The 22,833-nt window shown below is 41.2% G+C and overlaps 2 protein-coding genes across 5 annotated transcripts in view; both read right to left on the bottom strand.

Annotated features, from left to right (window-relative positions):
* The window catches only part of ahcyl2b (adenosylhomocysteinase like 2b), an 80,724-nt gene extending 80,208 nt beyond the window's left edge, over window positions 1–516 (bottom strand). For 3 of the 4 annotated variants that reach the window (XM_061914537.1, XM_061914539.1, XM_061914538.1), the window contains exon 1: window positions 112–514. In XM_061914537.1, coding sequence (XP_061770521.1) covers window positions 112–435 — 324 coding nt within the window. In that variant the 5' untranslated portion in view covers window positions 436–514. Of the gene's footprint in view, window positions 1–111 lie in introns of all 4 variants that reach the window. The other variant, XM_061914540.1, reaches the window with a different exon arrangement.
* Window positions 517–4,197: 3,681 nt separating this feature from the next.
* On the bottom strand, window positions 4,198–21,109 carry tmem209 (transmembrane protein 209). The gene is made up of 15 exons (XM_061914536.1): window positions 21,027–21,109; window positions 20,418–20,582; window positions 16,724–16,782; window positions 14,630–14,761; window positions 13,302–13,525; window positions 12,570–12,774; window positions 12,309–12,484; window positions 12,169–12,240; window positions 11,986–12,082; window positions 8,541–8,666; window positions 8,371–8,468; window positions 8,185–8,299; window positions 8,022–8,119; window positions 7,866–7,939; window positions 4,198–4,686 (listed from the first exon to the last, which is right to left on the bottom strand). The coding sequence occupies exons 2-15, from the start codon at window positions 20,567–20,569 to the stop codon at window positions 4,632–4,634; spliced, it is 1,683 nt and encodes a 560-aa protein (XP_061770520.1). The 5' UTR covers window positions 20,570–20,582; window positions 21,027–21,109; the 3' UTR covers window positions 4,198–4,631.
* Between the last annotated feature and the right edge of the window lie 1,724 nt (window positions 21,110–22,833).

The raw sequence follows: 22,833 nt of genomic DNA, 5'->3' as shown, positions 1-22,833 counted from the left end.
AGGCGGTATCTGTTAGCATGCTAGCTTCGCCACACAGCGTGCTTTCATTATAGAGCGGAGGACGAAAAAAAGGCGATAATGGAGACAAAAAAAAAACACGCCGTCACTTGCCTTTTTCAAACGCGGCGCCTCCGCGACGGTGCCGTCACGGTTGACAAACGCCTCCCCGCCGTTCTGTTGGGGGTCCGGCCGCTTCATAGCCGACGCCTGCGGCATCTTGGCCGCGTTGGGGGCGAGCAACCCCGGGCTGCTTTCCCCGGCTTTGACGGAGGGCTCCGCTGTGACGGAGGAACCGGCCTCGTGTGGATAGTTTCTGGCCAGGCTGAGTCCTGCCGAGATTGGGGACGTCGGGGAGTCGGCCGCTAGTTGTTTAGCGGCGGCCACGTCTTTGAGTTCGACCTCTGCCATTTTCGCTGCCACAAGCTGCACTGACATCGCCGCACTTTGACAAAGTCTCTTCTCCAACACTAGACCGCGACCCACAGCGGATGTGAGTGGAGGAAGCTCGGGGGCCGAATGCATTCTGGGAATTGTAGTTCTTTACAGCCAACCTCGAGTTACACAGGGGTGTCCAAATTAATTCCACTAATTCCGCATACTGAAAAATTTAAGCATGAGGGATCATTTTTGATTGATTGATTGATTAATACTTTTATTAGTAGATTGCACATTTCAGTACATATTCCGTATAATTGACCACTAAATGGTAACACCCCAATAAGTTTTTCAACTTGTTTAAGTCTTCAGTAATGCGGACGTTGTACCGATCTGTTGTGGTGAAGAAGGAGCTGAGCCGGAAGGCAAAGCTCTCAATTTACCGGTCGATCTACGTTCCCATCCTCACCTATGGTCATGAGCTTTGGGTCATGACCGAAAGGATAAGATCACGGGTACAAGCGGCCGAAATGAGTTTCGAGGGCTCTCCCTTAGAGATAGGGTGAGAAGCTCTGCCATCCTGGAGGAACTCAAAGTAAAGCCGCTGCTCCTCCACATGGAGAGGAGCCAGATGAGGTGGTTCGGGCATCTGGTCAGGATGCCACCCGAACGCCTCCCTAGGGAGGTGTTTAGGGCACGTCCAACCGGTAGGAGGCCACGGGGAAGACCCAGGACACGCTGGGAAGACTATGTCTCCCGGCTGGCCTGGGAACGCCTCGGGATCCCCCGGGAAGAGCTAGACGAAGTGGCTGGGGAGAGGGAAGTCTGGGCTTCCCTACTTAGGCTGCTGCCCCCGCGACCCTACCTCGGATAAGCGGAAGAAGATGGATGGATGGATGGAACTTGTTTAAGTCGGGGTCCACGTTAATCAATTCATGGTCATTTTAATTAAAACCAATACAATATCCATCCATCCATCATCTTCTGCTTATCCGAGGTCGGGTCGCGGGGGCAGCAGCCTAAACCAATACAATATATAATCTATATTCATAACTTGTAGGGCTCCCCTCAAGTTTAGCCCCTGGAATCCAGAAAGGTCTCTTAGAATGTTAAAAATAAGTTAAATATCAAACATTTTTTATTTATCGTTTACAGCGGTGGTTCTTAAGCTTGTTGGAGGTTCCAAACCCCACCAGTTTCATACGTGCATTCACCGAACCCTTCTTTTGTGAAAAATAAAATGTTTGTTTTTTTGAAATTCAAGACAAAGTTACCGTATTTCCTTGATTTGCCGCCAGGCATATAGTATGCGCCTGCCTTGAATTAGGCAAACTCGCTTCGCTAAATAATTAGCGCATGCTTAGTATTACCGCCGGGTCAAACTCGTGACGTCACGAGTGACACTTCCCCTGTCATCATTTTCAAAACGGAGGAGGCCGATTTCAATTCCGGTAATCTTAAATCGCATAAAGGGAATAAGATTAAGAGCTATTCAGTAGGATTTAAGGTCCAAGCTTACATTACACTCAAATATTTACTGCATGACTTTGGTAAGTGCCAGATTGAGAAGAGGTTTTAAAATAATTAACGCATGCTTACTTTGCCTTTGATAAGCGGAGGAGTGAGAAGAGGTTTTAAATTAATTAGCGCCTAGCGGCAATTCAAGGAAATACAGTATATGTTTTTTTAAATTATTTTTTTTACATTCCAACTGCGTTTAGTGCAGTTATGGCCCGGGGGTAGAAACTGTTCTTGAGTCTATTTGTGCGGGTTCGCATGGTTCTGAAACGTCTGCCGGAAGGCAGCCGTTCGAAGTGGCTGTTGGATGGGTGGTGGGATGGGTCCTTGAGTATGTTGGCTGCCTTCTTCAGGCAGCGGGGGTTGTACAGTTCTTCCAAGGAGGGGAGGGGGCACCCGATGATTTTTTTGGGCCGAGTTGACGACCCTCTGGAGAGCTTTCCTCTCTGCTCCTGTGCAGCTGCAGAACCATACGCAGCGGTAGAAGGACACCAGTAGATCCTGTCTCAGGTGGTGATTCCTGAGTACTCTCAAGAAGTAGAGCTTCTGCTGTGCCTTCTATCACCGCTACAATCGGGCGGAGGGCGGGGTACACCCTGGACAAGTCGCCACCTCATCGCAAGACCACAACAAATTACACACCTGCAAATCAGTGTGACGTCTGCTGTTGCCGTATCCATGATACGCCGATATGGAAAAGTTTTTGTTGACACGATGAGTCCATACTTGCCAACCTTCATGATTTTTCCGGGAGAATCCCGAATTTCAGTGCCCCTCCCGGAAACCTCCCGGGGAAACCATTTTCCCGAATTTCTCCCGATTTCCACAACGATATTGGGGGCGTGCCTTAAGCGTCCTCTACAACCTGTCGTCATGTCCAATATTCCTCCATACAAACGGCGTGCCGGCGCATTCACATCATTTATGTGGCTTTTATACACACATAAGTGAATGCAAGGCATACTTGGTCACCAGCCATACAGGTCACACTGAGGGTGGCCATATAAACAACTTTAACACTGTAACAAATACACACCACACTGTGAACCCACACCAAACAAGAGTGACAAACACATTTCGGGAGAACATCCGCACCGTAACATAACGTAACAAATACCCAGAGTCCCGTGCAGCACTAACTCTTCCGGAATCTACAATATACACCCCCGCTACCACTAAGCCCCGCCCACCTCACCCCTACTCCCCCCATGTCCCGAATTCGGAGGTCTCAAGGTTGGCAAGTAAGGATGAGTCGGTGTGTCTTGACTGGCTCGGACGAAACCCTGAGGCCGACTCGCCGCACCCCTAGGGTTCCATCGAACCCAGGTTAAGAACCACTGGTTTAAAGTAAATCGTTAGATCAGGACTGTCCAAAGTGCAACCCGCAGCTAATTTTTTTAAGGCCAGCGGCACATTATACAAATACAATTAAAAACTGAAAAAAAGTGCAATAAAAAAGCAAACAGGTAAATTGTAACAGGAAAAAGTTGCAAAATTGACAAAAAAAAAATAATAATGATTTAAAATGAATGTTATTGAATACTGACCTATTTAAAACTGCAGTTAATTTACATCGAGAATTCCACTTAAAATATTGCCTATTTTGTGTTTGCCATACAAAAAACAGAGCTTTCTTTGACAAAAACATGAAAAATATGAAAAACTTATAATCGACGGATAGATCTGAAGTTAATATAGAGACTTATGAGTTGAAAGTAAACAAAAAAAATATTTATTTTTAACAGTTTTATATTTGGGCCACAGTCAATGTTCTGAATTATTGACCTTTTTAAGTCTCCAATTCTTCACATCAAATTTTCCATTTAGAAAATTTTCGAGGAGAAAACTGCATATTTTGTGGGGGGGGTTTTGTTATATAAAATAGGGTTTTGTCACAAAAAAAGGCCTAAAACGTAAAAAAAAAAATGTTATGCTGAAAGATAGACCTTAAATTGATCTGAAGATATAAGTGCTGAAAAAAATAATGAATAAATATAATAACATATTACTTAATTACATTTTTACCAATAAAACCTATTCGGTTCTCCCGGACCACACTTGAGGTTAAAGATAAATAAATAAATTAATATATATATTATATTGTATTGTTTTTTTTAAAAGAAAAATATAAAAATGGCGCCCGCATGCGTTAATTTACCAGTGTGTGGCCCTCAGAGGAAGAGGTTTGGACACCCCTGCTCTAGATCAACTTCAGGTCTTTCTTCCGCAATATTTGTGACTGCACATTACTAAACACTAACAAGTGAACATCGAGTGAGCCAAGTCAAAGCTAGAGTGGAAACGTTTTCTTATTTAAATGTCATTTCTTTTATTCAAGCAAGAGTGTAAAATGTCATCACACATCCATTTGACCTTTCGCAGTAAATTATAATGGCACTGGTACACCTAGAAACCCTACAAATGTTAGATGAAAGACATGGGAAGCCCATGCATGCTATATTTACATTCAACCAAATGCATTTGAGCCCTTGAGTACACAACACACTGAATTGAGGCTGTTTCAGTACATTCTCAAAGAGAATTTGCGCGTTTAAAAAAATATATGACGTGTCGTCAAAGCTATTACAAAGCTGCTCGTTTCTAGAGAATTCTTCTGAACTGAGCGCTGAAACTGAAGTCCTTAAAATGGTCTTCAAACCTGTGAAGATGAAGATATTGAGGGGGGGGAACTCCCCACATGGATGGATGTGCTGGTCGTGACTGTGAACGTTGAAGGCTCAGTTTTCAAAAATCCATAGAATGTTTACACCAGAGAGGCCGAGGTTCACCCGCCTGGAAAAAAGGAGGAGAAATAAAGTTCCAAAACTGCTGTGCGTTAGTTTTAAACATGACTGCAGTCTTTTATTTATTTTCCCTTTCATTCACGTTTGTTTTTCTTATGCATTATAAGTCTTAAAACATGACGAGTACCGGTACTAGGTGGCTAGAATGCAGCTAATGGAAGTACACATTTGCGCCCTTAAAGCCCGCTAAAAACCAAAAAACTGCCAACAATACTTGAATGAATGAATGAATGAATGGTTTATTTTGAGCCATGCAAACAAAACAAGAGAATGACATAAAATACAAAAGAGATATATAAATACATTATTTTTACACCTACATTGAAAACATTACATGTGACTAATCTTTTGTAGATGTCACTTACATCTTGTGACCTGAATATTAGCAATATTGTTTACACAATCCATTTTCGCGGCGTTGTGTTTAGAGAAAGCTGAATAGCTTGAGCTTCTATATTGAGCCAGTGAGCTGCTGCATCGCCTCTGAGCAGATGAAAGTTAATTCTGGATTATAAATCATGCTTCTCACCTGGAAAGTAGAAGGATACTTGTTATATTCTTATTTTACTGTTATATTTTTATTCCCATTGTTGCTTTTTATTTTTCATTCTTACTGTAATATTTCTCTATTTTGTTTCCATTTAAACCCCCATTATTTACTTTTTACTTTAATTTAAATTGACCTCAACTATGTACACTGCTGCTGGAATTTTAATTTTTCCTGAAGGAACTCTCCTGAAGGAATCAATAAAGTACTATCTATCTATCTATAAACTGAGAAGTTGGTTTACTTAGACCCATAGATGGCGACAAAGACAAACAAAGAAGCTTTTTTGCGAGAATGTTTTTTTTTAAATCCTTCGTGAATATTATGATTAATTCTTCATCTTAACGAAAATATATGAACATCCAATCATCAGACTATGTAAAGTAAGTGATTGCTTTAATATGTTTGTAGTGGAAAATTTCGGTCCTAGGGTTACCTCCAAACCAAAAGCATTGGGAGAGACACGACATAAGAGGTCAAGTCACACTGACCAAGTTGGGGGGGTGACACGACATGAGAGGTCTAGTCACACTGACCAAGTTGGGGGGGTGACACGACATGAGAGGTCTAGTCACACTGACCAAGTTGGGGGGGTGACATGACATGAGAGGTCTAGTCACACTGACCAAGTTGGGGGGTGACACGACATGAGAGGTCTAGTCACACTGAACAACGGACAGTTACATAAGTTGTTATGATAGAAATCAGGTCATCATGGAGCGTATAAATAAGAAGGGAAGACCAGGCCTGTTGTGCGCTCTTATTAATTCCTTCACAAGGGAACACCATCTTTCGTCTCATGAGACACTTTCTGTTTTCATATTGATTCAATCCAACTTTGTACTATCTGATTGTGAGTAATTAAAACCGTTGTAAAAAAAACTCTCTGTTGCTTCTGTTTAAGATTCTGACTTTTCGACTACATAAAATTGGCTACCACGAACGAGATGAGGCCCCCCAGGTGAAAACCCCGGCTTTTCCACCACATGTTCCTAGTTTGTACATCTTGTTCAGCACTTAGCAATACTGCTTCATGATGCTTGGTGTAAGTTAAAGGGAAAAGCGAATGTTGTGATGTGAAATGAATGCGCTGCCATTTGCTTAAACTGAGCAAAATACGTAAATGGTACATGTTATTATGAATGTGCCTGTTACTACATTACATACATTAGGGCTGCAAATCTTTGGGTGTCTCACGATTCGATTCAACATCGATTCTTGGGGTCACGATTCGATAATATATCGATTTTTTCAATATATTGTTCGATTCTCGATTCAGAAACGATATTTTTCCGATTCAAAATGATTCTTTATTCATTCAATACATAGGATTTCAGCAGGATCTACCCCAGTCTGCTGACATGCAAGCAGAGTAGTAGATTTAAAAAAAAAAAAAAGCTTTTATAATTGTAAAGGACAATGTTTTATCATTGATTGATACTTTTATTAGTAGATTGCACAGTTCAGTACATATTCCGTACAATTGACCACTAAATGGTAACACCCCAATATGTTTTTCAACTTGTTTAAGTCGGGGTCCACGTTAATCAATTCAACTGATTGCAATAATGTAAATTTGTTTAAACTATTAAACGAACCAAAAGTATGAATTATTTTTTCTTTGTGAAAACATTGGACACAGTGTGTTGTCAAGCTTATGAGATGCCATGCAAGTGTAAGCCACTGTGACACTATTGTTCATTTTTTTAATTTTATAAATGTCTAATGATAATGTCAATGAGGGATTTTTAATCACTGCTATGCTGAAATTTTAACTAATATTGATACTGTTTTTGACAATATAAATTTTTGTTTCACTACTTTTGGTTTGTTCTGTGTCGTGTTTGTGTCTCCTCTCAATTGCTCTGTTTATTGCAGTTCTGAGTGTTGCTGGGTCAGGTTTGGTTTTGGAATTGGATTGCATTGTTATGGTATTGCTGTGTAGTGGTTTGTTGGATTGATAACAACAAAAAAATAAAATAAAATAAAATAATCGATTTTTTAAAAATAAGAATCGATTCGGAATCGCACATTGTATTCGATTCGATTCATATTCGAATCAATTTTTCCTACACTCCTAACATACATACAGTCAGTGTTTCCCACAGGTCAGGCATCTATTTGTGGTGGTGTGGTCGGGCGGCGGAGGGGTGGGGTAATTGATGGGGAGTGGCAGCGGCGGCGGCGATGACCAAGAAGAACGCGGAGTTGGAATATAATTATAACACTTTATGTAAATATTTATATACAGATTTATATAATATTTACATATTTATATAATATGTAACTACAAGCTCCAATCACAGACAGAGTCCCATTGCTTTTATGAGCGGTCGAGTGAGTCGAAAGCCGGAAAAAAAAAGAAAAAAAAAAGGATATTATTAATTTTTTAAATGGAGGTTTTTGGTTGTTTTTTTTATAAACGGAATAGAGCGACTCCTGTTGGCTCCATTGTTAGCTGACTTTTGCTAGTGTTTATTTACTAATTAGAATACATTAAAAAAAATAAACATGTGTGTTCTTGTCTTGCGTATGGATTGTAAATGTTGGGCAAAATGCCCCCCAAAAAAGTGCAGTTCCCCTTTAAGCATCACAAGTGGGTTTGTGTAAAAACTTCTCACCCCAGCATCCCTGACTCCTTGGTTTTAATGACGTAGAGGAACATGAGGATGGTGTGGAACAGGTTGTTCCTGCCCTGTAAGAGAAACCAAAGTGGTGTTGTGTGGATGTGCTCTTCACTCTAGACTTTTTTTAGTTGCTCCTTTCTTTGTTGTCACCTTGGGCAGACTGGAGATGTGTCCCTGGTAGATGAGCTGGTAATGAGGGGGGTTTGTGCTGCTCTGGTGGATGCAGAAGAGGCTCTCTTTGGTCACATCTATAACACAAAATAGGCGGTTAAAACATTTCTTAGAGTGCGTCTGCGTGTATGTCAGCACTCGCCGGGTTTGTCTGGGATGTGGCTGAAGTGCTGTGATGTAAAAGTCTTCCCGTCTGGATATTTAGGGTGTGGGGGCAGTCTGGAGTCCAGGTAAGTACAGAACGTGTGCATGAGGATCTAGAACAAAGGTGAAAGGATCATTAATTGTCATAATGCGGCAAGCGGTGTTTACATGTGTGCGGACTCACAGCACAATCTGTTGGGAGGTCTGTGTCCCACTTCCTGGTCTTGAGATCACCTCCACGGTTCCAGCGAAAGGAGCTCATGCAGCCGCTGTGTGCCAGCTCTACCATGGACACAAACATGGATGAAAAAATGTGGGAAAAAACCCCGGAGATGATTGTGCTGTCAGACAAACCTTTAATGCGATCTACGAGATATTCCTGATTGGGAGTGACGTCGAGGTACTGCACCATGGAGTTCATGGAGGGGATGGATGACGCTTTCATCACCGCAGCCTGTTTTAAGCTGCTAATGCTGGCCTCTGGCGGAGGAAAAAAGAATAACTGGTCATTTTTACTGCACAGTTCCTAGTCTTTTTGTATTTAAGTTGCTTTACCTATTTGTAACTGTGCAAATCCAGTTTAATTAGTTTTATTCTATAGTTTACCCATTCTATTGTTTTTTTATCATACCCTAATACTTCACTTGTATGTATTAGGAATTGTTTATTTGAATTTTGGGGCTTTTGAATAAATTGTTTTTATATTTTTTCTAGTAATTGAGATATTGTGATCAAATATTTTTCCATATGGATCAACAAAGTTTGCCTAAACCTAAATTGTAGTTTAGTTAAAAATGATTTACAGTGTGTCCACTATTTTTGTAACTTTGGGGTGGCAAGAAGTGTTGGGGTTCTCATTAGGGCAGGGGTTCTTGACCTTTTGGACCAAACTTTTCTACTACAAAGGGCCCAAGAGGGTCCAGAAGCTCATTTAAATATTAACATTGAACTAGTAATCTTACTCTTGATTTTAATCATATTTAATAACTATATCTAACCGACCTACGCTTTAACAGAATTAACCTTGTTAAATGATATTAAACCAGGTGTTAATCAAAAAGATTCTTATCAATGCTTTGGTCAGGCTTATAGTAAAAAAAAAAAAAAAAAAAAAAATGACTCAAATATACAGTACTGCAAAAAGTGGTGAAAGATAAATGTACATAAAATTACACATTGCTAAAATAAATATATTCTAACTAAATGAACAAGATATATGTGTCTTAAATAAAGTGTCAATAAAACTTAAGTGTAAATGAAAATACATCTTCACCACTTTAGTCATAAGTTTTGCGCTTCAGAAACTTCACCATGACTTTAGCTCCAGACGTCTTCTGTATATTTGAAATTGTAATTGCTGCCACAAGTGGTGGAAAAGTGTATTACAACGGAGTACCGCTGCGGCACATACGAACTGCAGCTGAGAAAGATTTTTGACAGCCCTCTAGGAAGCGCTAGGGGCCCATTAATGGGCCCTATAGTTAAGCAACTCTGTAGTAGGGCATTATTTTCACAGTATAGCTAAGTCAGAAAATGGTGCTCTTTTCATTTTTTATAAAATATAACCACCACATATTAGGAGATAAATCAGTAGAAAGACTTCAAAATAATCCATTATGTAAAAATACACAGCACGCTCGCGGAAATGTAATGTGTCATACAATATAATCAATGCAGATGTTTACAAAGTGTGTCTGGCAGCTCAATTTTCGAACGGTCGCTCTTATTGTCCATATTGCGTTCGTGAAGATGGGCTGTGCAATCCCTGAACGAATCCAGGTAGAGCAGGAAAACCTGTTAATTATGTACTAAAAAAAGCAGACCAATCACAGCTATGCAGTCCGTTGAAGCAAAGCTGGATATCTTACAAGGCGCTCATAGAGGTCTACCGAAAGCTCTCGTGTAAGCTACATGAGAGCGTATTTCAGCTTTTAATCACACAAGCTGAGGTTTTAGCTGGATTACGACATTTTGAAAACACAAAAAGCCCCAGCATCATTTAATATTTTCTGTATACAACTCTCTGTGGAAAACACATCTAATTTTAGCTCTGTGCATAAATGACATGTTGTCGTATAAATAAGATAAGCTACTTAGTTTGTTTACTATAGAGACTGTTATGCAGGAAATTACTTCTGGTGTGTTCTGGCCAGTGTTAATTTTGTTGACGAAAAAAATGTCAACAACCTATTTCCCCTGACTAAAATAGGGCGATAACTTAATCAAAACAAATGCATGTTGACTAAAACAACAACAACATTATTTGACAATTTATTCAACAAATAAAAGTGAGAATAAAATGTTGACAGAGTTCATATTTGATAGGCAATAACCTACAATAACTAAAGGTAGGGGAAATAATAAATTTTTTAGATGCATCGCAATACGGACATGGACGATTTGCCCTGATGGTAAGAATGGGAATTCTAACCCCGCAAATGGTAAGAATGGCTCACCCATAAAATCGATTAGTAAACGTTAATATTTGATGATGCAGACAGTTCTAAAATTTGACTGCTTGCAGCGAGCCACCTCACAGAGACATCCAACCAGCTCATTTATTTTAGGGCACTAAAATTCTTCTGTACACATTTCCAATAATTCAACAAATGGAATTAATATAACTGTTTCCTATTACAAATGCACTGCTTTTAAAGGTTGCAAACGATAAACGCTCAATTAGTGAAACGAAAAGAAATGTAAAACTGCATTAATATACATAAATTAAAGATGCATCAATAATTAATTTTTAATCAAATTGTAGCTCCTGAATCGTAATTGAATTGTTAGGTGCCCAAAGATTCCCACCTCTCGCAAAAACCATCGTACAAAATAATAATAGAAGTGGTTTCAAGACAATCTAAAAAATGCATTATCCTTTACACTAAGTATTTTCATTTGAATCCTTTATACCAGGGGTCGGGAACCTTTTTGGCTGAGAGAGCCATGAAAGCCAAATATTTTAAAATGTATTTCCGTGGGAGCCATATCATCAGAATCAGAATAGTTTTTATTGCCATTGTTTGAGAACGGGTTCACAAACTTGGAATTTTTCTTGGTGCAATTGTGCAACATAAAACACATATAACACAGAATAGAATAACATGAGCTGTAACTGAGCTATCAGATCTTGTTATTGTTCATGTGTCTAATGGCCGAGGGCAGAAAAGCGTTCAGGTGGCGGGAGGTGTGGGTGTGGAGGGACCGGAGTCTCCTGTCTGAGGGGAGATTTTTTAACACTAAATAAAACTAAATGCGTGCATTTTTTTTTATGTATAAACAACATTTTTAGAGCATAATAAATCTCTAATTATTTTTAATAACATTGTTATTTCTTGAACAGGTGCGGTACAAAACGGATGGATGGATTAAAACGCATGAGAATGTTTTATATTTTGAACGTTATTTTTAACATTGTGGTTACCAGCGGAACTAATTATTCATTACTTATCGTGTAAAGCAATGTCTGCTAAGATTTATCTGAGAGCCAGATGCAGTCATCAAAGGAGCCGCATCTGGCTCTAGAGCCATAGGTTCCCTACCCCTGCTTTATACTAATAATCTTAATATAAATTCACTGTAATTTAAAACTAGACTAGTCTAAAACTAAATTAATTTAGAGAACTAAAACGTGACTCAATCTTAAATACATTTTCGTTAAAAGACTAAGACTAAAACTAAAGGGAAAACTGTTGTCAAAATTAACATTGGTTCTGGCACGATTTAGAAAATAAAAATCAACTTGACATTCTCGTATATTGTATTTCTGATAACACTTGTTCTATTTCTGCACACTTACCTCCAATCTGGAGCTCAGGGCAGCCCATCCTTCTGAGCTGGCTGTTGACTGAGTCCATCTCCTTGACCAGTGGGACCAGGATGGTGTCACTGATCCACTGCCAACCACACCAATAGGAGATTGTGACACAGCAGCTTCAAACGTTTAACGATGCAGCGGTATTGGGTGAAATTGTGTTAGTACATTTCGAAGCTTTGCTGTCCAGCCGTCGATGCGGTCCACGACAGCTCGACTGGTTGTGATCCTAGCCCACACCTGTCCAAAAGGAATGTATTTAATCCCTAATCAGACACAAACACACACACATTAAGGTGTACACCGACCTCCTCTGCAGCCTGCTTGGAACCCGGGTCTGTCTCATCTTTATGGGCCGATGGTGCCTGAGAGCGGCACGCAGGCTGGTAGAGAAACTTCCGCAGACTTTGAGCGTAATCCCCCACTGAGCGGTTGTAGTTCCAAAATGTCGGTGTGTGACTCGGGGACACGGATTCGGGACTCCCTGATTATTTGACACAGGTTATTCTTTCATCTGTTCATGTAAAAACATGAGAGATTCACGTTCAATTCACGTTCAATTCACGTACCAAGCTGGCTGCGGTGACTCTTCTCCTCTTCGGTGCGCAGGAATCGCTCCAGGCTTTTGAGATCCTCCATGTAATCCTCCTTGCTTCCCGGGGAGTTGAACACAGACGGCGACGTGCGATATCGAGCCCTCAAGCCGGAGTTTTCTGAAGGCCCGATGCTGCTTGGGTAAGGAGGGGAGCCAGGGGATTGACTGTAGTTTAACACCTAAAAAGGGGGGGAAAAGCATTATAGACAAAAGGGCTGTGAATCTTTGGGCACCACAGGATTCAATTCTTGGGGGTAAAGAGTCGATTCGGAATCAATACTTTTTTTTAATAACATTGGGAGCCAGTCCTATGATTGACTACATTCTTCCATAAAAAAAGATAAACAGCTGTGCTAAATTTCTATATTACTTAAAAGAAAACAGTTTTTGTTTAATAAAATTCTATCCAAACATTTAATAAAGTCAAATACAAATAAGGCAACAAGAGAAGTATCCAACAATTGCCTTTGTAAATCTGTAAAGCAGATATGTGCGTCTACATCAAAAATAGGATTTACCTGAGTGGCTAAACAAGGCAGGGTTAAAAAAATATATATTTATTTTTTTTAATCGATTTTTGATTTTTTTTTAAATCGATGAAGAATCATTATACATTAGAATCACGATTAATTTGCAAATCGATTATCTTGACCCCCCAAATAGACAACCATCATACATCCTTGTGTAACGAAAGTTGGACGCGCACCTTGCCATATGCCACAGAGGGCGAATATGGTGCACTGTTTGGAGAGGTAGAGTTGCTAAGAGAAGGGCTGTAGCCGGCGACACAGCTTGGGGAGAATTTGGGACTGGCGGTGGCAGAACGAGAGGGGCTGAAACTCAGCACGCTTTGTCCCTGCAAGGGAGACGACTCCGCAGGAGCGGGGGTCTCCTTTTTTTCCGGCTTCTGAGGAGGAGAGGCCTGGATACCTACAGGACGGTAAGACAAGTAAGTAAGCCGCACCAGTAGGGGTGTAACGGTACATGCATTTGTATTGAACCGTTTCGGTACGGGGGTTCCGGTTCGGTTCAGAGGTGTACCGAATGAATTTCCACACGAACATATGAAGTAACCGCCTAAGCTAAAGTCTTAACAAACTGCTACGCTCCGTTCTGCCTTTGTCTCCTACACAGCACCCAGCATTGTCCCACCCACACAACCATCTGATTGGTTACATATATAGCGGGAACAGCCAATCAGCAGTGCGTATTCAGAGTGGTAACAACAAATCAGCAGTGCATATTCAGAGCGCATGTAGTCAGCGCTTCAGCGTCAAGCAGATAGGTGTTTAGCAGGTGAGCAGCAGGCTCTCCCCAAATTATAATAAACACCTTCCAGTCAACGTTCTGGAAACAAACTGCAGCTCAGCTTGCTCGCAGTCCTGGCTTGAGGTGAAGGCTAATTAACTTTTAGCGTAACGTTAGCTCATTTTGCGGTGTGTGTGTGTGCGCATGCTAGTGATATAATAATGTAAGTGCATCATTAAGCCTACATGAACTCCATGGTGTTCAAGGATGAATAGTCTCTCCTATTGCTATCGTGCTATTTTTTCAGCTATAGTTACATAAATCATTAGTAATGTAGCAGCCTTGTTTGAATGGCAGGGTCCCTGCTTTCACATGTTGATAAAAATATAACATTTACATAATAAAAATCAACTACAGGCTTCCCAAATGCTGTAATAAATTAAGCATGATGAGTTGACTTGAAACTGTTTAATGTTGCACTTTATATATGTAGAAGAAAAGTTTTGTTATTTTATTTAATCTGAGCAACAAATTGAGGCAGTTGAATGTTGATTAACGTGGGCAGAATTATTATAGTGTTCCCAATGTTAAAAGGATAAAGCCATTGTTTACAAATTTGGTAAATAAATAACCAAAAAATAATATTTTGTTGTTTTCTTACTGTACCGAATATGAACCGAACCGTGACCTCTAAACCGAGGTACGTACCGAACAAAAATTTTTGTGTACCGTTACACCCCTACGCACCAGTAATGCTTGGTGTGTGCACGTTAGCGAACAACGTACTTGTGTTTGTCAGGCCCAGGAGGCGATGCTGTTGAGGGGACACAGCAATGCTGGAGGGGGACATTGTGTACTTGAAATACTTCCAGAAATCAAAAAGACCATTTAGGCTAAAAAGGCAGGCCAGCACCAGTTCTGCAATGAAGAAGAGAACATATTGAGCTTATTTGAATGGGAACTTTATAAAAATGTGGACTGTCATTCACATTACCTGTGTAAGACAAGAACAGTTTTTTCTTTTTTTAATAGACTCTGAATAGTGGGTAACAATGCAGCTAATAGGACTACTCTGTTGCGCCCATAAAGCCCTCTAAAAAAAACCTAAAAAAAAATGCCAATAATACTTTATTTACGTCTCGTGACCTGAATATTAACCAAGTATTAGCAATATTAGTATTATAAGCTCTAATGCAGGCAAACGTTTTGATCCCAGAGAGCTAACTAGCTTATACTGCTATATTGACATACAGAGCCGGTGAGCTGGTGCATAGCCTCTGAATTGGTGAAAGTTAATTCTAGATTGTAAATCATGCCTCTCACCTGGATTGTAGAAGGATGTGGCTATAAACGGAGAATTTGGTCAACTTAAATCCGGAGATGGCGAGACGCTTTTTTGCGGCCAAGTTTTTTTTTTTAACCTTTGGGTGGATTACGATAAATTTTTCATCCAAACAGGAAGATATGAACTTTGCATGAGTCGGCATCCTAGTGAGTGCAAGTGATTGTTTTACTACGTTTGTAGATATTTTGTTCAAAATTTAGCAATACTGCTGCACGATGCTTTGTGTTTCTGTTTGAACTAAAGAGCTACCACCTAAACTAAAGTGTTAACAAGCTCCTCTACTTTGTGCTGCCTCTGTCAGTACATCACTGTCCCACCCACAGAACCATCTGATTGGTTACACGCAGAGCGGTAACAGCCAATCAGCAGTGCGTATTCAGAGCGCATGTAACAGCCAATCAGCAGTGCATATTCAGAGCGCATGTAACAGCCAATCAGCAGTGCGTATTCAGAGCGCATGTAACAGCCAATCAGCAGTGCCTATTCAGAGCGCATGTAGTCAGTGATCCTGTGATCTGGTGACAAGAAAAGTGTTTAGCAGGTAAGCATAATTATAATAAACACCTCCCAGTCAACTACTAGTAACATCACTATGAGCCTGTTGATGTTCTAGAAACATAAGTGGCAGCTCAGCTCGTTCGCGGTCCTTGAGGTGAAGGCTAATTCGCTTTTAGCGTAACGTTAGCTAATTTTGCAGTGTGTGTGCGTTTGTGTGTGTGCGTGTGTTACGGACAGCAACGCCCTATCTGTCTGAGAGAAAGACAAGCATTATTGACCTACAACTACAGTTAACAACTAAGTTATTTCACTTGACCTTTTTCTGTGTTGATTGAGCTGTGTTGAAGCAGCAAAAAATGACATTTTGTTAAATGAAGAGATTCCTGAAGCTGTTTCTGATAGTTGATATAATAATGTAACTGCATCATAAAGCCTACGTGAACTACATGGTGTTCAGGGATGAATAGTTTCTCCTATTGCTATCGTGCTATTTTTCAACTACTAACAAATTTTCTGGGGGAAACACTGGCTTCTAAATGTTGCAGCTCATCCTCCTTAGGCAAAAAATATATTAAAACATTTCTGGATCATCATTTGTTAACCCAAAGTAGTGTTTGAGGACACCATGAAGTCCGCAAGTGTATTAGTGTTGGTGTTATTGAAGGGAAAAGCGAACGTTGCAATGCGTCTGTGAAACAATTATACAGCCGTACACTAAAAATTTGAAAAAATATGTAAATATTTTATGTTATTATGAACATGTCTGTTATTTCTGTACATATATACTTACAGCATGATGATGTAGTTTTTTGGAAACTTTTTAGAGCGCTTTATAGGCGGGATAGAGCAACTCTCAGTAGCTGCATGGTTAGCTGACTTTTGCTAGCGTTTATTAATGGGCTGCATTGCATTAAAAACAAAACGTAATATAAGGTTTGTGAATGAGAGGCATAACTTTATTTTTTTTAAGTGCAGTTCCCATTTAAGCTTAATAATGTGCAAATAATATTACTTACAAAAGTAAAGAGTATACTCACCAATGTACCAAATAGGCCAGTATGTGATGTTGTAGTATCTGATCAGCAATTTCCCTGACCTAAAAGAGAATGACGATAAGTACCTTAGCAAGTATTTAAAGGCCTACTGAAACCCACTACTACCGACCACGCAGTCTGATAGTTTATATATCAATGATGAAATATTAACATTGCAACACATGCCAATTAGTTTATGTAATTGCAATTTTAAATTTCACGCGAAGTATCCTGTTGAAAATGTGCGCAAGACGTCACTGATTGCAGCGGACACTTTGATCCAGCACCGATCACAGCTATATTAGGTCTACTTTAATCGCATAATTACACAGTATTCTGGACATCTGTGTTGCTGAATCTTTTGCAATTTGTTCAATGAATTAAGGAGATGTCAAAGAAGAAAGATGTAGGTGGGAAGCGGTGAATTGCAGCCGCCTTTAGCAACACAAACACAGCTGGTGTTTACTTGTTTACATCCGGCTCTTACCGTAGACATGAGCGGAGAGTTAAAGTTAAAGTTAAAGTACCAATGATTGTCACATACACACTAGGTGTGGTGAAATGTGTCCTCTGCATTTGACCCATCCCCTTGATCACCCCCTGGGAGGTGAGGGGAGCAGTGGGTGATTTAACCCCCAATTCCAACCCTTGATGCTGAGTGACAAGCAGGGAGGTAATGGGTCCCATTTTTTCATAGTGTTTGGTATGACTCGGCCGGGGTTTGAACTCCCAACCTACCGATCTCACACTAACCACTAGGCCACTGAGTAGTTTGCGTCGTTCCTCCTGCAGCCGTGGACTCTCTTGCCGCCTCCCACTGTCCGCCACCGACCGTCGGATGCTTACTCCGTTGAGGGAAAAAATAAAAAATCTCAGCCCGGGTACCTTGCTTCGTGGAGAAACGTGGCTTACCTCGGAGACACTGGCGGTCACCACACCCGTGGCCACACCCCTCCGACTTTCAGGTACGACTATATAATCTCACTAAAACACTTGTAACACAATAAGCAGATAAGGGATTTACCAGAATTATCCTAGTAAATGTGTCTAATAACATCTGAATCGCTCCCACTGCCCTCGTCTTTTTTTTCTGTAGTCCTTCACTGTCACTATCCTCATCCACGAATCTTTCATCCTCACTCAAATTAATGGGGAAATCGTCGCTTTCTCGGTCTGAATCGCCCTCGCTGCTGGAGGCCAAGATTGTAAACAATATGAGGATGTGAGGAGCTCCAAAACCCGAGACGTCACGCGCACGTCGTCTGCTACTTCCGGTACAGGCAAGGCTTTTATATTAGCGACCAAAAGTTGCGAACTTTATCGTCAATGTTCTCTACTAAATCCTTTCAGCAAAAATATGGCAATATCGCAAAATGATCAAGTATGACACATAGAATGGACCTGCTATCCCCGTTTAAATAAGAAAATCTCATTTCAGTAAGCCTTTGAAGGACTACTGAAACCAACTACTACCGACCACGCAGTCTGATAGTTTAAATATCAATGATGAACTCTTAACATCGCAATACATGCCAAAACAATTTTAAATTTCTCGCTGAGTTTCTTGTTGAAAACGTCGCGGAATGATGACGCGTGTTTGTGACGTTATTGGTTGGAGGGGACATATTAACCCAGCAACACTTACAGCTAAAAGTCTTCTCTTTTCATCGCATAATTACACAGTAATTTGGACATCTGTGTTGCTGAATCTGTGGCGATTTGTTCAATTAATAATGGAGACAATAAATAAGAATGCTGTTGGTGGAAAGCAGTGGATTGCAGCTACATTTAGCACCGAGACACAGCCGGTGTTTCTTTGTTTTTGTTGTGAAACTTTAACACAGCTTTTTCTCTACGTCAACCAGCAAGTTTTGGGATGGGAAAATTGTCAGCTCTTATCGGAGACATCAGTGGATTATGGGACGTTCTCCTGTAGCTGTCAAAAAGGCAGCTGTGATCTTGGCTCCTCATTGGCTTCTCTCTGAGACACTGGCGTTCACCGCAGCCATCCGATTTTGAGGTATGACTTTACTCATCTATCCATCCATCCATTTTCTACCGCTTATTCCCTTTCAGGGTTGCGGGGGGCGCTGGTGCCTATCTCAGCTACAATCGGGCGGAAGGCAGGGTACACCCTGGACAAGTCGCCACCTCATCGCAGGGCCAACACAGATAGACAGACAACATTCACACTCACATTCACACACTAGGGCCAATTTAGTGTTGCCAATCAACCTATCCCCAGGTGCATGTCTTTGGAAGTGGGAGGAAGCCGGAGTACCCGGAGGGACCCACGCATTCACGGGGAGAACATGCAAACTCCACACAGAAAGATCCCAAGCCTGGATTTGAACCCAGGACTGCAGGAACTTCGTATTGTGAGGCAGACGCACTAACCCCTCTGCCACCGTGAAGCCCACTTTACTCATTTAATCTCACTAAAATACTATTAACACGATAAGCAGATAGGGGATTTTGCAGAATTATCCTAGTGAATGTGTCTAATAACATCTGAAACGCTACCACTGCCGCCGCTTTTTTTTAATTTATTTTTTGAGTGCCTCACTCTAACTTTCCTAATCCACAAATCTTTCATCCTCGCTCAAATTTATAGGGAAATTGCCGGTTTCTCGGTCTGAATAGCTCTTGCTGCTGGTGTCCATGAATATAAACAATGTGAGGATGTAAGGAGCCCTCACACCGGTGACGTCACGCGCACATCGTCTGCTACTTCCGGTAAAGGCAAGGCTTTTTATTTTTATTGTGACTTTAAGGTTTTACTACTTACGTATAAAATACTACACGGTCTAGCTCCATCCTATCTTGCCGATTGTATTGTACCATATGTCCCGGCAAGAAATCTGCGTTCAAAGGACTCCGGCTTATTAGTGATTCCCAAAGCCCAAAAAAAAGTCTGCGGGCTATAGAGCGTTTTCCGTTCGGGCTCCAGTACTCTGGAATGCCCTCCCGGTAACAGTTCGAGATGCATTTAAGTCTCACCTTAAAACTCATTTATATACTCTAGCCTTTAAATAGACTCCCCTTTTAGACCAGTTGATCTGCCGTTTCTTTTCTTTTTCTCCTATGTCCCACTCTCCCTTGTGGAGGGGGTCCGGTCCGATCCGGCCTGTGTATCGGCTGGGGACATCTCTGCGGTGCTGATCCGCCTCCGCTTGGGATGGTTTCCTGCTGGCTCCACTGTGAACGGGACTCTCGCTGCTGTGTTGGATCCGCTTTGGACTGGACTCTCGCGGCTGTGTTGGATCCATTATGGATTGAACTTTCACAGTATCATGTTAGACCCGCTCGACATCCATTGCTTTCCTCCTCTCCAAGGTTCTCATAGTCATCATTGTCACCGACGTCCCACTGGGTGTGAGTTTTCCTTGCCCTTATGTGGGCCTACCGAGGATGTCGTAGTGGTTTGTGTTGTGGTTTGTGCAGCCCTTTGAGACACTAGTGATTTAGGGCTATATAAGTAAACATTGATTGATTGATTAGCAACCAAAAGTTGCAGACTTTATCGTCGATGTTCTCTACTAAATCCTTTCAGCAAAAAAAAGGCAATACCACGAAATGATCAAGTATGACACATATAATGGACCTGCTATCCCCGTTTGAATAAGAAAATCTCATTTCAGTAGGCCTTTAACAACATAAAAAAGGAGGGAAATGTTCACATTTGAGGACAACTCACATTTCAGTGTATATCATCCCGGCCAGGGACACATTAAGGACAGCCCAAGCGAGGACCACCTGGCGAGCTTGCTCTTCCCTCCTCATCCTCAGCGCCTTGTCAATCATGCTGGGAAGCCCCTCCATCGGTGGGGTCATCATGGCCATCTTCATCAACCTATGTGGGCTTTAAAGAAAAGGAATAATTAAAATGATAACTAAAACTAAGGACGCTACTGGGTTAGTGTAGGGTGGCCGTGCCAGCAACTAGAGGGTTCCAGGTTCGATTCCCGCTTCTGCCATCCTAGTCACTGCCGTTGTGTCCTTGGGCAAGACACTCTACCCACCTGCTCCCAGTGCCACCCACAGTGGTTTAAATGTAACTTAGAAATTGGGTTTCACTATGTAAAGCGCTTTGAGTCACTAAAGAAAAGCGCTATATAAATATATTGCTAGCACAGCAGGCTAGCTTAGCTAAAGTTAGCACGCTAACATAAACAACATATAAAGGGCGGACAAAAGTATAGTATATAGTGTTTATGATTTAAATATGAAAGTAAATATATTTGACAAATGTCAGGAATAAGCACAATGTGTAAAAAGACCTTAAAGTGCATAAAAGCAATCATACCACGTTGAAACGAATAACCGGCTGGCGCTCCATGGCTTTTTGTATTTCAACCGGAAACGGGTTTATTTACTTCCGGTTCTTGCATTTCCTCCATTATATTGACGTATTCCACATCTTTAAACCGATAGTATTAATGTAAAAATATTTTTGATACATTATAACATAATTGTTAGGGGTGTAGGGGAAAATGGATTCGAATACGAATCGCGATTCTTACGTTGTGCGATACGGAATCAATCAATCAATCAATGTTTATTTATATAGCCCCAAATCACAAATGTCTCAAAAGACTGCACAAATCATTACGACTACAACATCCTCGGAAGAACCCACAAAAGGGCAAGGAAAACTCAAACCCAGTGGGCAGGGAGAATTCACATCCAGTGGGACTGACTATGCTGACTATGAGAAACCTTGGAGAGGACCTCAGATGTGGGCAACCCCCCCCCCCCCCCCCCCCTAGGGGACAGAAAACAATGGATGTCGAGCGGGTCTAACATGATGCTGTGAAAGTTCAATCCATAGTGGCTCCAACACAGCCGCGAGAGTTCAGTTCACAGGAAACCATCTCAAGCAGAGGCGGATCAGCAGCGTAGAGATGTCCCCAACCGATACAGGCGAGCTGTCCATCCTGGGTCCCGACGAGCGGTCCATCCTGGGTCTCGACTCTGGACAGCCAGATTCTCTTTTTTTTTTTAATCGATTTTATTTTATTTTTAATTTTTTTTATCAATCCAACAAACCACTACACAGCAATGCCATAACAATACAATCCAATTCCAAAACCAAACCTGACCCAGCAACACTCAGATCTGCAATAAACAGAGCAATTGAGAGAAGACACAAACACGACACAGAACAAACCAAAAGTAGTGAAACAAAAATGAATATTATCAACAACAGTATCAATATTAGTTATAATTTCAGCATAGCAGTGATTAAAAATCCCTCATTGACATTATCATTAGACATTTATAAAAATAAATAAAAGAACAATAGTGTCACAGTGGCTTACACTTGCATGGCATCTCATAAGCTTGACAACACACTGTGTCCAATGTTTTCACAAAGATAAAATAAATTGTATTTTTGGTTTGTTTAATAGTTAAAACAAATGTACATTATTGCAATCAGTTGATAAAACATTGTCCTTTATAATTATAAAAGCTTTTTAAAAATCTACTACTCTGCTAGCATGTCAGCAGACTGGGGTAGATCCTGCTGAAATCCTATGTATTGAATGAATACAGAATCCTTTTGAATCGGAAAAATTTAATTTTTGAATCGATATATTATCGAGTCGCAACCCCAAGAATTGATATTGAATCGAATCGTGGGACACCCAAAGATTCGCAGCCCAAATATTTGTGTTACTAACTGACTGACCGGAATGAGAATCAGCACCTCCAAGTCCGAGTCCATGGTTCTCGCCCGGAAAAGGGTGGAGTGCCACCTCCGGGTTGGGGAGGAGACCCTGCCCCAAGTGGAGGAGTTAAAGTACCTAGGAGTCTTGTTCACGAGTGAGGGAAGAGTGGATCGTGAGATCGACAGGCGGATCGGTGCGGCGTCTTCAGTAATGCGGACGTTGTATCGATCCGTTGTGGTGAAGAAGGAGCTGAGCCGGAAGGCAAAGCTCTCAATTTACCGGTCGATCTACGTTCCCATCCTCACCTATGGTCATGAGCTTTGGGTCATGACCGAAAGGATAAGATCACGGGTACAAGCGGCCCAAATGAGTTTCCTCCACCGGGTGGAGGAGCTCTGCCTTAGAGATAGGGTGAGAAGCTCTGCCATCTGGGAGGAGCTT

Source organism: Nerophis ophidion, linkage group LG10 (genome assembly GCF_033978795.1).
Source record: "Nerophis ophidion isolate RoL-2023_Sa linkage group LG10, RoL_Noph_v1.0, whole genome shotgun sequence".
NCBI classification, from domain to species: Eukaryota; Metazoa; Chordata; class Actinopteri; order Syngnathiformes; family Syngnathidae; genus Nerophis; species Nerophis ophidion.
This window is presented reverse-complemented; position numbering and strand designations above follow the sequence as displayed.